At 38.9% G+C, this 14004-nt stretch overlaps 1 protein-coding gene across 1 annotated transcript in view; it reads left to right on the forward strand.

Annotated features, from left to right (window-relative positions):
• LOC122534164 (neprilysin-1-like) overlaps positions 1-14004 on the forward strand; it is a 105267-nt gene that overhangs the window by 40073 nt on the left and 51190 nt on the right. Inside the window, exon 3 of the mRNA XM_043664533.1 lies at positions 10272-10486. Within this exon, the coding sequence (XP_043520468.1) occupies positions 10272-10486 (215 nt within the window). The remainder of the gene's footprint in view (positions 1-10271; positions 10487-14004) is intronic.

The raw sequence follows: 14004 nt of genomic DNA on the forward strand, positions 1-14004 counted from the left end.
AATTATATAGTATAAATATAATAGTAATTAAATACTATATAAAACCATATATTAATAAAACAAGTATTCGTAAAATATGAAAAACAATAGGTTTAGGTTTCTTTATTTTTTTTTTCTTCGATTTGTTATTTTCACAGCTTCAAATTTCTTTAATCAACTAAACAAGCTACGTACCATTAGTTGAAATCTATTACTTGCCAAACACTACAGGATATTCAATTCCAAAAATTTATTTACAAATTATCATTCGAAATAATACCACCCACGCTTGGTTCCCACTCTGTTTCTCAACATACAAACTGTTTTCCCTTAACTTTTGCAGCTTACAGTAAAGAAAACAGTTTATACCTATACACATACAGGGTGTTCGCATTATTTTTTATTCAGAATTTTTCTCAGAAATGTTCAACAAAAGGGGGAAAAAAATGACAGAAGACAAACGTTATAACAATTTTTTATGTCTACAATATTTTTCTTTCAAGTTAAGATGACCTTTAATTTTTTACACAGAATGCTATTTTTTTCTTCCGTCGTATGAAAACGACTGTGTGTCAAGACGAATTCAAACATATAGTAAACAATATTCCTCAGAATTCCGGAAGATATTCTGAAGCACGTGCACGTTCGTTCGTATGCTCTGCTTTCGAGCAACTTCTCCCGGAGTTTCGAGCAACTGTCCCATTCGGTGGATACTTGCAATCGCGGCGGACCTCTGAATTTGCCGAGGGAAACGTTTCGCTGTTCGTTTGACATCGATCTAACCGTGGCTTGCTAATTGCAGCAATTACCGGCAATAGACTGTCGTTACTGTTCGAACTTGGATGTTTCGCGGTCGCAGTCAAGGTTGCCCGCAAGGTAACAACCACGCTAGATCCTTTATTATTCTTTCTATGTACGGCGGTTCGCCAACCGTAATACGTGTACTTGATAAAAGAATTAGTATGCGGCACGAGCGTTCACAGCGTTAGTGGAAATATCTTTTTGAAAGGTGTCTACGAGCAACCGTGCAAATTGTTCCGTAATTTCGTCGTTCCGATTGCATTGCATAAAGCAAACTTCGAAAGTGGCACGTCGCCACATGCGACGTTTGTTGTTTTCTATTTTAAGACAGACAGGATTATTCGTGGAGCCAGACAATCGGGTGGTTTCCTTCTGGCGGGAAATCGATTGTCAGGCTATCCACACCTGTACGCCGCCGTTTCGCCGCGCGAAATTTCCATTATCCAATTAACGAGCGAAGATTAATTGCGTCGTGTAGCTTAGATTCTCAATTGGGGGGAGGAAATGGTCGGTGGCGAACGAGGAAAGAACGAAAACGAATTCGAGTGGAGTCGCGTGGCGAGTCGAAAGTCGCCAAGGGTGTCAAGGTTGGGACAATTTGGCCTCGGGCTGCGTCCGGGGGGATGATTTACTTGGCCGGCTGGTCGTCGAAACTATTCGCTGCTGGACGTCGCGAGCAAACTACACTCCGGCTCCAACTTTGTCTCCGTGCATTCGATACCCTGGCCATTCTCCTCGAACTTGGCGAAAACGTGCGCCAACTTTGGCACGAGATACATCCGTTCCCATCCTCTGACGTACGTGTTACGAGTCAGTTATTCGTTTCACGGGAACGAATCCCTCGTGACATGAAGATAGAAAAAAAAAAAAAAAAATGTGCAAACGAATGAACGTAGAATAAGATTAACCAACTAGCACGATCGATTTCAAATTTAATTTGTTCATCGTTACTACTTTTCTTTGTTTAACTTTGTGAAAATTCTTACATTATTGTCTGATTAATCAATTCTCAATTTTTTGCTCTTTTTTATTGAGAAAAATCTAGAACCTTGTCCTAGAACAAATTTACATCATTTTGTAAAGTTCTTTGTTTGGGACTTTAGAATTCAACTAAGATCTGAAAAGTATAAAACTATAAATGCCCCATTGGCGACAAAATTCTAAAAGTTCTGAAAAAAAAGTGTGACATTAGTGTGGAATTATTCGGAGTGACAAAAGGGAATTATCAAAAAACTTGCAAAAGCGTACTACAATAATACGAAATTCAGCAACAATGCTTCTATCACTTCCTAATCATGTTAAATATAAAAATAAAAATATAATTATTTTCTTTTATTTGTATTGTTATTATTTAATTTGTATTGTTATTATTGTTATTATTTATTAAAGTTATTTTGTGCATTATTATTATTATTATTTAAAAGTTGTGCATTACTTCCTACCATAAATTGAAAATCTGTATTTCTTTCAAAAATCAACATTTATTTCGTAAACGGTCAAATGACCGATTATGGTAAGAATAGGTATTGTAAAATGACGATACAGTTAGCGTTAGAGTTAAAATACTAAGGAGAAATGAATCTGTACGTTTGAATTGACGATTACGATTCATTTTGAAGTACAAAGTCATAGAATTATCAGAGACAAAGACATTCGCTGCGTTCGAAAGGAGAGAAATAACTGACGAATCGCCCACGTTCAAATTTAAATAAAAATGTATAGTTTATTACAGACAAAGTAGCAGAAAAATCGACAGTCACCTTGGAAAACTAGACAACGTAGCGAGTAATAAAGTGGTTAAATTTTGCAAGAAACTAGGCGGTCGACGATGGTCGGTTTGTTGACGTCGAGAGAAAGAGAGAAAGAGAAAAAGGCATAGAATTCTCGAGGAATACTCGACGTGATAATGCTGGTAGCGAAGCTACGAAGGAAAGAGAGAGAGAGAGAGAGAAAGAGAGAAAAGAAGCAAGGTACCAAAGTACTTCTATATATAGACGCCATCGAGGTACATTAGAGGGTTAGCGTGAACGAGGAGCTTTTTTTAACCCCCCGCGATGTTAATGCTCGACTCGGAATCATGTCAAGGACAATCTCGATCAGTCGACACATTCGTGACTCGTTTCTCGACGAGAAAGAAAATAGAAAGAGCCATGCTGCATCATTCGCCGTGACGATGGACAAAAGTTTCTATAAAATATACAGAGTGTCATGTAACTGATACATGTACAAGCGGAAAGGTGGTGAATTCTACATAAAAAACTGAATGAAAAATATCGAATAAAATTTTTTCATACGAACCTTCATTTCCGAGAAAAATAGCTTTGATAGTTTATCGAGTACGCGTGCACTTGATCAAGATTCAACCTAATTATTGGAAGACATTCCTCTTGAAATTCGAAGAAATTTAATTTACCAACAAGATGGAGCACCATCGCATTTCAGTCGTGAAGCGAGAAATTTTTTAAACGAAAACTATCAATGTTGGATCGGCCGCAATGGAAGAATACCTTGGCCACCACGATCTCCGGACCTGTCATCGCTGGATTATGGGGTCATGTTAAATCCATGATGCATTCTAGCGACACAGCGAACGTTGAACAATTAAAAGAAAAAATTATTACAGCGTTTGCAACATTGAAACTGCAAAATAACACATTGAGAAAATGTTCGTAGAAATTTAATAAGAGCACAGTTATGCATGCAACAACGTGGACGTCACTTTCAGCAATTTTTAAACTAAAAAAGATTGGTGAAAGGTAGACATTATGTGCCTTCGTGTACGAACATTGGGAATGTTTGCAAATGTTAGTAGAGATAATAATGAAATCCGTTGGGTTGAATCTTGATCAGGTGCACGCGTACTCGATAAACTTTCAAAGCTATTTCTTTTCGGAGAAAAAGCTTTGAAAAAATTTTATTCTATAGTTTTCACTCAGTTTTTCATGTAGAATCATCACCTTCCTGCTTGTACCACCAGTTACATGACACCCTGTATATATTCCTCTTTTTTTTCGGTCTCGAGGTTCGACACGCGTGTCGAGTGAATGTTTCACGCAAGGCAAGGTTCGTCAAAGTCGCTCTCGACTCTCACGAAAGTGTGAGAGAGCACACTTTTCGCTGAAAGCCGGAAGTTCTCGTCTCTTGGTCGCCGACTGGAGAACTGAATGGAAGGGTTGAGTGGCGCGAAGCTCGAACCCCTTTGGCTGCGCCTTTGTGTACGTGATCTTTTCCTTTCTTTTTTCTTTTTCGACGCGTTCCCTCGTTTGATCTCGCGTGTCTCGTTTGTCGTTTGTCTCGCCCTCTTCGGGAAGAGGTTCGATCCGATCGCCACACAGGGCGAGAGAGGAAACGTTTCCACTTAATTCCACCGTGCGATCGAACGTTAATTACTGTATTTTGGAACAACTCGCGGCGAAATAAATTGCCGCTCGTAATTATTCGAGCGATCTCGAAAGTCGGCTCGAATAACGGCACGAACGATCGCGGTCGTGATACTCGAAGATCCTTGAAAAAACGAGGTCCGCGAAATGCCCGATGAGACCTCCTTTGACCGTTTCGCGTTTAATATCTCTACAGAGTTTGTCAACGCGATATCGTCGGCAGGGGGACAAAGAAACAAACGCGAGGGAAATTAATTTTCGAAATCGGGCGGCTTGCTTTGCGCGAGTCATAACGAGTTAATTTCTCCGTGTATGTTTTTGCAACAAGTCGCGGCAAGTTGTCGGCCAGTTGATTTCAAGCCGGGTTACCGCGTTGGTAATTAGAGGCATCCTAACGAGACACGGTGGGACACACACACACACACACACACACACACACACAGAGAATCGAAAATGCGGCAGCCACGGAACGCGGGAGATGACCAGGGGGAGGGCTGGCGACCGGTTCGCCGCACGATGGAAACAATCCGGAAGTTCCATTTCCGCGACCCGCAGTCTTGCCCGATCTCCACGGCATGGGAATTCAATCGAGCTACGACCGGCCACCGCTCCGAAATTAACCATCCTCGACCGACTTAATTCACACCGGAGGATCCCTCGGAGGGTCCCTCGCAATGGCGCCGTCCTAACTCCGCCCGAATATTCGTCGCGTCGTGATTAAACGCAAGCGAGAAAGATGGAGAAATCCACCAACGTTGGTCCGCAATCGCCGAAAAAAGGAATTAGAGAAATGAGTTTGGTATCCGTTTCAAGGATTCTGGACGGTGGGAGGAGGGTGATGATGTTGCTTGATATATAAAGTTGAAATTGGATGCGGAGTAGTTTGTTTCGCGATGGCTCGTAACGACGCTCCCGTTTCGAACGAGAGGAATTCGCGTGGAAAGAGGCCGCATAGTTGCGAATCGACGTTTGCGCGAGGGATTTGCACAGTATCGCGTTGTATCTGTTTCGATTATCGTCTCGATACACAGCACCGCTGTATGCAGGCTCTACTCTGCTCGCGTTGTATAATAAAAGTTAAACGAGAGTGTCTGTTGATATTATTTTTATTACACGTTTGTTTTTAAATTGTACAGGGTGGGAGGAAAGGTTTATCCGTGGCTATAATAAACAGACTCTACATTTTCGAGTCGATAAGGAATTTGCCGCAAGATTGATCTTGATCTTGAATTTCAAGGTCAAAACTCTTTTTCTTTTTTTTCTTTTTTTTTGCATTTTATTCTACTCGTTACAAAGGGTACAAAGTTCTCTTGAAAAGAAGAAAAAGTCTCTTAATCATTTAACACTGCGGACGCATGCGTCCTAACAGCGACTTTATAGTTCCGGATTAGGTTTTACTAACATTTGATTCATCATAGTTGTAGCATCAGTGTGAATCTAAATAATCAAATGATAAAACCGTTAACATTATTCAAAATATAAATATTACATCTACGCGATCAGAATCATAAAGTCGCTGTTAGAATTTCAAAGTCAAAAATTTTTTCCCTTTTTGGCATTGTATTCTACTCATCATGAAGATAAAACTTTTCCAAGGAACCATAAGTTGCAACCTAGTTCTCTTGAAACATGGCAGAAAAGTTTCTTAATCATTTAACGCTGCAGACAAGTGCGTGCTAACAGCGACTTTATAGTTCTGGATTAGGTTTCACTAATATTTATCATAGTTGTGGCAATCTAAATAATCAAAACTAACTGTTAACATTATTCAAAATATAAATGTTACACCCACGCGATCAGAATCATAAAGTCGCTGTTAGAATTTCAAAGTCAAAAATTTTTTTCCTTTTTGGCATTGTACTCATCACGAAGATAAAACTTTTCCAAGGAACCATAAGTTGCAACCTGACAGTTCTCTTGGCAGAAAAGTTTCTTAATCATTTAATACTGCAGACAAGTGCGTGCTAACAGCGACTTTATGGTTCTGGATTAGGTTTCACTAATATTTGATTTATCATAGTTGTGGCAATCTAAATAATCAAAACTAACTGTTAACATTATTCAAAATATAAATATTACATCCACGCGATCAGAATTATAAAGTCGCTGTTAGGACGCACGCGCCCGCAACTATTAGGTTCCTTGGAGAAGTTTTATCTTCATGAATAGAATATAATGCAAAGAGAAAAAATTTTTTTTTACCTTGGAATTCAAGACAGGTTCTTTATATGTATTTTTATCAAATCGAAAGTATAGAATTCATCTGTACTGTCAAGGGCTTAATCTACAAAATCTGCTGAACCTATCAAAGGGATCATTTAAAAAGACGATTGAACGATTGTTAAAATTACAGAATGATGGAAATTTTAGCTTGATTAAAAGTTCTATAAACTGATGAAGAAAGTTCTCTAGGCTTTAATCTTGAGCTCCGTTGTGAATTTAGTCGTGAAAAGGATGTTTCAATGTTTCCACATACTGTGACAATTTATAGCATTTTTCAAGAAAAAAAGTGTCCTCACATTGCCATCTGCTGCGTAGGATAAAAGTATTTTAACACTAGAACTACCGAGAATTAAAGTATAAAAATTGAGTCGAAGAAATCAGAATGCAAGGAATAGGAACTTTTATTCGTACATCTTACAAAAATCGAATTTCTAAAAAAACATTGTAAGTCCGCAAAATTACTCTAAAGAATTATAAACTGGTCACACTTTGATCACTTTAGTAGTTTAAAATAAAGTGAACGAAGAATTTTGAGAGTAGGGGTTTCGAGCTTTAAAACTGAGCCCAAGATTATTACTTTATGCAACAAAATATTTAGTGTATTTAGAGTGTTCAAATGTCCAAATATTAGTGGGAATCACTGTATGTGCAGTATACAAAACAGTTTGCAACAGAGAGACGAAGCGAAGTCTCAATGATCATTAGAATCTTCTGCCGACCAGAACCCTGATTTCTAAATCGTTCTGGAGCGAGGAACTGAACGAAGTGCGAATGAGAAAGCATCGTAAAATAAAAGGGAAGAATTTCGGGCGTCGATCGAAAGCAATCTGGCCAGCGTGTATGTAGCTTGCGTCATGCAAAGATATAGATGTAGCCGAACGGTCGGTGGTTTGGGAACAGAGAAAGAGAGAGAGAGAGAGAGAGAGAGAGAGAGAGAGAGAGAGAGATTGTGGTTGGAGGACGCGGTGGTTGATGTCGATTTCGTATATGTAAGAGGGGCGTTCGCGGATTGTTCGCTGCGATTGAAATCACGCGAAGCTTTACTTAACGGCGAACTTGCAGATTTCGAGAGCACGGATATATTCACGGAGCGAAGGCGCGGTGGCACCCTTATCGAGAGCCAGGCCCGCCCCTTAATGGCGCTCGAGATGTTCCTCCTCGTGAGGAACGAGACCGAGGGGTTGGAGTCTCTAATCGAAATTCTCCACCGGCCATTCAGACGTATAATGATTTCCCTCGTACTGTACGGAGCGTTGTCGCGTCGTTGGAACTAGCAATAAAAAGGGACAGAAAGAGAAAGAAAGCGTGGGACGCGAATGGGAGCAGGGACAAGTCCTTGACAAAAGGCGGCGGTAAGCGGGAAAGTGTGTATTCCCGTTGTCACGACGACTTTGAATAAAAGGAACCGCTCGGCGTCGAGCAGCGTGCGTCTCTTTAAATGAAAATCAATTCTTAACTTGCGCTGGCTAACGAGTGACAATACAATAATTCGTCGTTTTCTTTTTGAACTGGTCGGTATGATATCACTGGACAGAAATTATTGAGAAGTGATAAATTTATTATTTGTTTTGTCTATTCTGTTTCACTTAAATATACTTGAAACTGAGAAAATATTAAAATTTTGGGACAAGAGGTTATAATCACTTGCGCTGGCAACTGATTGCGGACTATAACGAGTGACCAAACTGTACACAATAATTCGTCGCTTTCTTTCTCAACTCGTCGGTATGATATCACTGGACAGAAATTATTGAGAAGTGATAAATTTATTATTTGTTTTGCCTATTCTGTTTCACTTAAATATACTTGAAACTGAGAAAATATTAAAATTTTGGGACAAGAGGTTACAACCACTTGCGCTGGCAACTAATTGCGGACCATAACGAGTGACCAAACCGTACACAATAATTCGTCGCTTTCTTTCTCAACTCGTTGGTATGATATCACTGGACAGAAATTATTGAGAAGTGATAAATTTATTATTTGTTTTGTCTATTCTGTTTCACTTGAAACTGAGAAAATATTAAAATTTTGGGACAAGAGGTTATAACCACTTGCGCTGGCAACTGATTACGGACCATTACGAGTGATCAAACCATACACAATAATTCGTCTTTCTTTTTCAACTTGTCGGTATAATATCACTGGATCGAAATTATTGAAAAGTGATAAATTTATTATTTGTTTTGTATATTTTGTTTTACTTAAAATATACTTGAAACTGAGAAATTACAATTTTGGAACAAAAAATTCTCGACGTACTCGTCATTCCAGCGCAAGAGGTTAACGAAGACCTCAGTGCGTCTGCACGCTTCGGGGCGAGCATTTATATATTTATTTATTTTTTTTTCTCAAAGAGAAGAGAAACACGACCGAAACACGTTTCGATAAACACGTCTGTTTCGATTTGCACGCTAAGGAATAAATCGTATTATATCGCGATCGGTATCGTTCGCGACACGCCAACCTGCCAGCGTTGGGATTTCTTTCTTTTTCTTTTTTACTCCTTCGAATCTGGTCCCGGTTCAGTCGTGCGTTGATTCAAGCTTCACGTCGCCATACTGTGTGCGAATTTAGCGCGACCGCGTCGTTAATCGACGGATGGAAGCTCGACAAAAGCAAGTGCTCGCTAAAAAAAGAAAAAAAAAAAAAGAAAGAAAGAAAAAAGCTAACAAGTGACAATTTTAACTCTTAGTGATTTGAAAACCTCTTGTTTCGTCGCGCGACGAGGTATCGGGAAACGGAGGGATCCATGACGATCGTGGAATGTAGGACCGAAGCGATGACAGCTTTTCGATAGCGACGTGTCCGTGAACCGAAGGTCGTGGCTGGTTTTCGTTGCCTCGCGGGAACGGAGAGCGTTAAAGCGACGATCGTAAAATTCGACAAAGGTGTCGTTGATCTTTATCGCGAATCTCGCACACGCGCCTCGACCGACGTCTGTCGATTTTTATTTATGGTTTGTCGTCTCGCATGAGACGCGTAAATAAGTTGATAAAGAAGAGACAGGAAGATCGGTGATGATAAGTCCCTAATCGAAACGATATGAATAATGGTTTTCTCATTGTACAGGATGGAAAGGAAAGTTATGAGGCTGTGTGTGGCTATCATAGATGAATTCTATACGTGTAAATAATCTATCGCAAAATTGACTTTAATCTTGAGTTTCAAATTTCAAATTTCAAACTCTTTTTTGCATTGTATTCTACTCATCACAAAGGTAAAACTTTCCAAGGAACCATAGGTCATAATCTAATAGTTGAAAAATGGCAAAAGAATTTCATGATCATTTAAGTCACTGTGTACGTGCTGACAGCGACTTTATGGTCCTTACGTTGGTATATTACGTAATGTTTATATTTTGAATAATGTTAACAGTTTTATCATTCAGATTATTTAGACTCACACTGATGCTACAGCTATGATAAATCAAATGTTAGTGAAACCTAATATGAAAATTATAATATAGACGTCCACGCGTCCAGAACCATAAAGTCGCTGTTAGAACCCGTGCATAATGTTAAATGATTATACAAGAAACGTTTTTACCATTTTACAAAAGAATTATTAGGTTGTGACCTATGGTTCTTTGAAAAAGTCTGACCATCGCTTAAAAAGAAAAAAAAAAAAAAAATTGACCTTGAAATTCAATTTTGCTGCAAGATGTAGAATTCATCTACGATAACCACGAACTTTTCTTTCCATATTGTACGTATTACGTGCGTCGTCGAATCGATTTTCTAGAATAAAACCTCCGCTGGAACTCGTGTTTTATAGTCTCCGCCATTTTTTGTTTTTCGTCGCCGAAGACACCGAGTTCCAGTCTGCAGGACGTTCCACCTTGTCGTGAAGCTCGTTAAAATCGTTGTTTACGATCACTTGTTTCAGTTTACGAGCTCTTGCGCGAACTCGGCGGCTATCTACCCCCGAAGAGCATCGCACCGGCCGACATCACGCCTCTAGTTTCCAGGCTGTTGAGGGTGAACGGCGCGCCCCTCTTCGATTTCTTCGTCGACGTGGATCTTTACGATCGATCCAGGTCGTCCGTCTTCTTGGACCTGCCTACGAAACATCAGGAAGACGCGTTCTTCGCGGAGAACCCGGTGAGTGTTGCGCCGCAGTGCTACAGACACAATTTATCACGTAAAACGACAATGTTGCTCTTTGACCCTTGTGTGTGTGTGTGTGTGTGTGTGTGTTGGACGTAGATAGTTCGTTCGTTGCCGTAAAGATCGTGAGATAAGTCTTAATTGCAGATTTCAGCGCATGGAAGCTTGCTTTCATCCGGCTTTCGTTCGGTATCTCACCAATTTCAAAACGTCCCCGCCAAAAAATTTATATATTTACAGTGGACTCTGGCGTAACGCGACTGGCACTCGTAGAGAGCGTAAGATGAATTTAACGTTTAACGTTCAAGATAAATTTGCGTACATCGCGTAAAATGAATTTAACATTTTTGACATTTTACTTTTAGAACGCGTCTTTTACGCGAGCAATTCCATTCGAACGTAATAAAGATATATCGGACATTTCGTAGCTTGCATTTCGTTCTCATTTTGTCGTACTATTCGATTCGCTGACTCTCGCAATTTCAATTCCTTGGCCATTCTCGGATCAGATTTCGATAACATTCAAAATTCTAACTTCTCCTTTCAGAGCTACACGTTTGCTTGTTTCAAGATAAAAATTTCTAGATTTGTATCGTAAAATTAAATTTGTATCGCTTGAAATCAGCAGTTGGAAAAAAAAATGTATATAAAATATATCTGTGACTCTGTGCAATTACGATATTTACGTGTATCGATTGCACGTTTTTATCCTAAACTTTATAAAAATTCCAAAGTTCCTAAAATTCCTGCATTTTCTGAAATTTCTAAAATTCCTGCTTCCAAAATTTTGGAGAAATATCTAATCTATAAATTTTTAAATTTAATTTTCCAAGAAAAATCATCTAAATTTTAAAATCTCTAAATCTCTAAGAATAATCTTTGCTCTCGCGTCTCGTCTGTTTTCTTTATCTCGGCACGCGCGGCTAAAGCATTTTTCATAATACTTAATAACGACGTACAATATTTCTTTTTAATTAAATATGTCATTTGGAGACACGTTTAAATTTGTGTAAAATAAATTCATTTCACAATGCAGACTATTTATTCTTTTTAGTAACTCGCTAAAGCACTTTTCATAATACTTAATAACAACGTACAATATTTCTTTTTAATTAAATATGTCATTCGGAGACACGTTTAAATTTGTGTAAAATAAATTCGTCTCACAATGCAGAGTATTTATTCTTTTTAGTAACTCGCGAATAGGACAGAAAAAAAAAGGACAGAGGGATCAAATTTCGGGATTCGCCACGGAATTATATTAACGCATGAGACATCTCGCATTTTATTTATATATCAATCGTGTATAGTTATAACGCAGTGACAAGTGGCATGTAGTAGTTGGAAGTTTTTTGGTAATTTGTAATGTGAATTAATTTTTAAAACCTCATTTAAAATTAAAAAGTTAATCTAAATGTAACGCGAATTTTAATTTTAAAGACCTTCTTAAAACTTTGAAAATTAAAAATTAATTTTTAATTGCTCTGTGACTATTCATATTTGAAACGTTTAAAGATGAATAGCGACGAAGCAATTAATGATATTTTGGGAATATTTACGGACGATTTGCCAGATATATCAAGATGTAATGACGTAAAGATGAATGTTTGTGAGGATGACTATGACTTTCAAAGTCTGCATGACGAACGAAAAATTACAGGGTGATATTTTACCAGGTATTGTACTTCAAAAAAGTTTCACTACGTGAAAATTTATAATTAACACGTGTATAGAATTGAAAGAAACGTGTAATTTTAAAATATTCATTGAAAATAAATATTTCACGTTAATCAGGGATCGAAACACGCTACATTTGTAAGCTTTGTGATGTTCCACTTCACTTACTTGGATGTTTTACCAAGTATCGTATTTTAAAAAGAATTCCAATACGTGAAAATTTATAATTAACACATTGCAAGGAGCTGGTAATTTTAAAATCCACTCGATGGAAATAAATATTTCACGAGGATTTTCAACCACTGACAAACCAGTGTAAATAATTTAGAAATAGCTGCCCGCTGGGTACGGTTAGCAAATAAAATGTCTGGCCCGCAATGTATTGATATCAGCATCATCGAGAATCGATATAAAATCTATCAAGACTCGACGTGGATATCTATACGCGACATTCATTACGTTACCGAAGTTCAACCAACCTACTCTCTTATCATTTCATATTTCGTTCTATCTTTGTGTGATGGTTTTTACCACCCGGTCACACAATCCACCCGTCCCGCATCTTCTCAGTTGCCGTGCAACAAACATTTTCCCCGCCCTAATCTGCTAAATCTCGCGGCTCTGGCTCCGGCGCCGGCCAGTTTATCGATTAACGGCGGAAATTAACGAGCTTGGATCCCCCGCGCGTTTGCTTCCGCTATCGGAGACTCCAGGGATGAATACTTCTCCACCGGGCTAACAGATAGCGCGATTAAGCGGAGGATAGCCTCAGTTAATTCCTCAAGCAAATGTGTGGCGAGTACCGACGCGGGCATAAATCCTTCTCGCGGTTTCGGTGGAGTCCGTAAACGCGTCGGTTTGCGCCCAGCTTGTGCCGAGTGCCACTTTCGTTCGTTACCACGTCTGCGACGGCAAGTTTGGGCCAAAAACGGAGATGAAACGCCTTCGTTGTTTCATCGAACTCGCCTTAATATCGGGCTTATCGCCGATTTGCCAGCTTAAGCCAGATTCAGTGCGCGTGACGAGTTTGAAATCGATCGAGCGGCTGCGAGCTTGCGTTTTTGCGTTGTTTCTTCTCGGCTGACCGTTGTCAGTGCCAGGAAAACGGCGTTGGATAGTGCCATGCGGCGCGACAGCGCTTCCTTGATGCAACCATGTAAAACAGAGATGGCTAACTGGCGGCCCGCTGGCCCCTTTGCCCTCACTTTCCTGATCGCTAGCGCTACCCCCTCCACTAGTAGTGGAGAGATCGACGGTGTGGAGGGGGTAGCGCTAGCGACCAGAAAAGTAGGGGCAAGAGCTCGCCAGTTAGCCATCTCTGGTGTAGAATTATCAGTAAATGAAAGTAGATAAAACAAAAACTGCTTATTTGTGCACGTGGTTTAGGTATTATAAATACCTATATTACCTATAGGTATTATAAATATCTATAGATGATATATTAGGTATTATAAATACCTATAGGTAATACATTAGGTACTATAAACACCTATAGGTAACATATTTGGTATTATAAATACCCATAGGTAAGAAATTAGGTACTATAAACATCTATAGGTAATATATTAGGTACTATAAATACTTATAGGTAACATATTATGTGCTATAAACACCTATAGGTAATATATTAGATATTATAAACACCTATAGGTAATATATTAGGTACTATAAACTCCTATAGGTAATATATTAGGTGCTATAAACACCTATAAGTAATATATTAGGTACTATAAACACCTATAGATAATATATTAGGTACTATAAACACCTACAGGTAATATATTAGGTGCTATAAACACCTATAAGTAATATATTAGGTACTATAAACACCTATA

Source organism: Frieseomelitta varia, unplaced genomic scaffold, assembly GCF_011392965.1.
Source record: "Frieseomelitta varia isolate USP_RPSP 00005682 unplaced genomic scaffold, Fvar_1.2 scaffold_577, whole genome shotgun sequence".
NCBI lineage: Eukaryota > Metazoa > Arthropoda > Insecta > Hymenoptera > Apidae > Frieseomelitta > Frieseomelitta varia.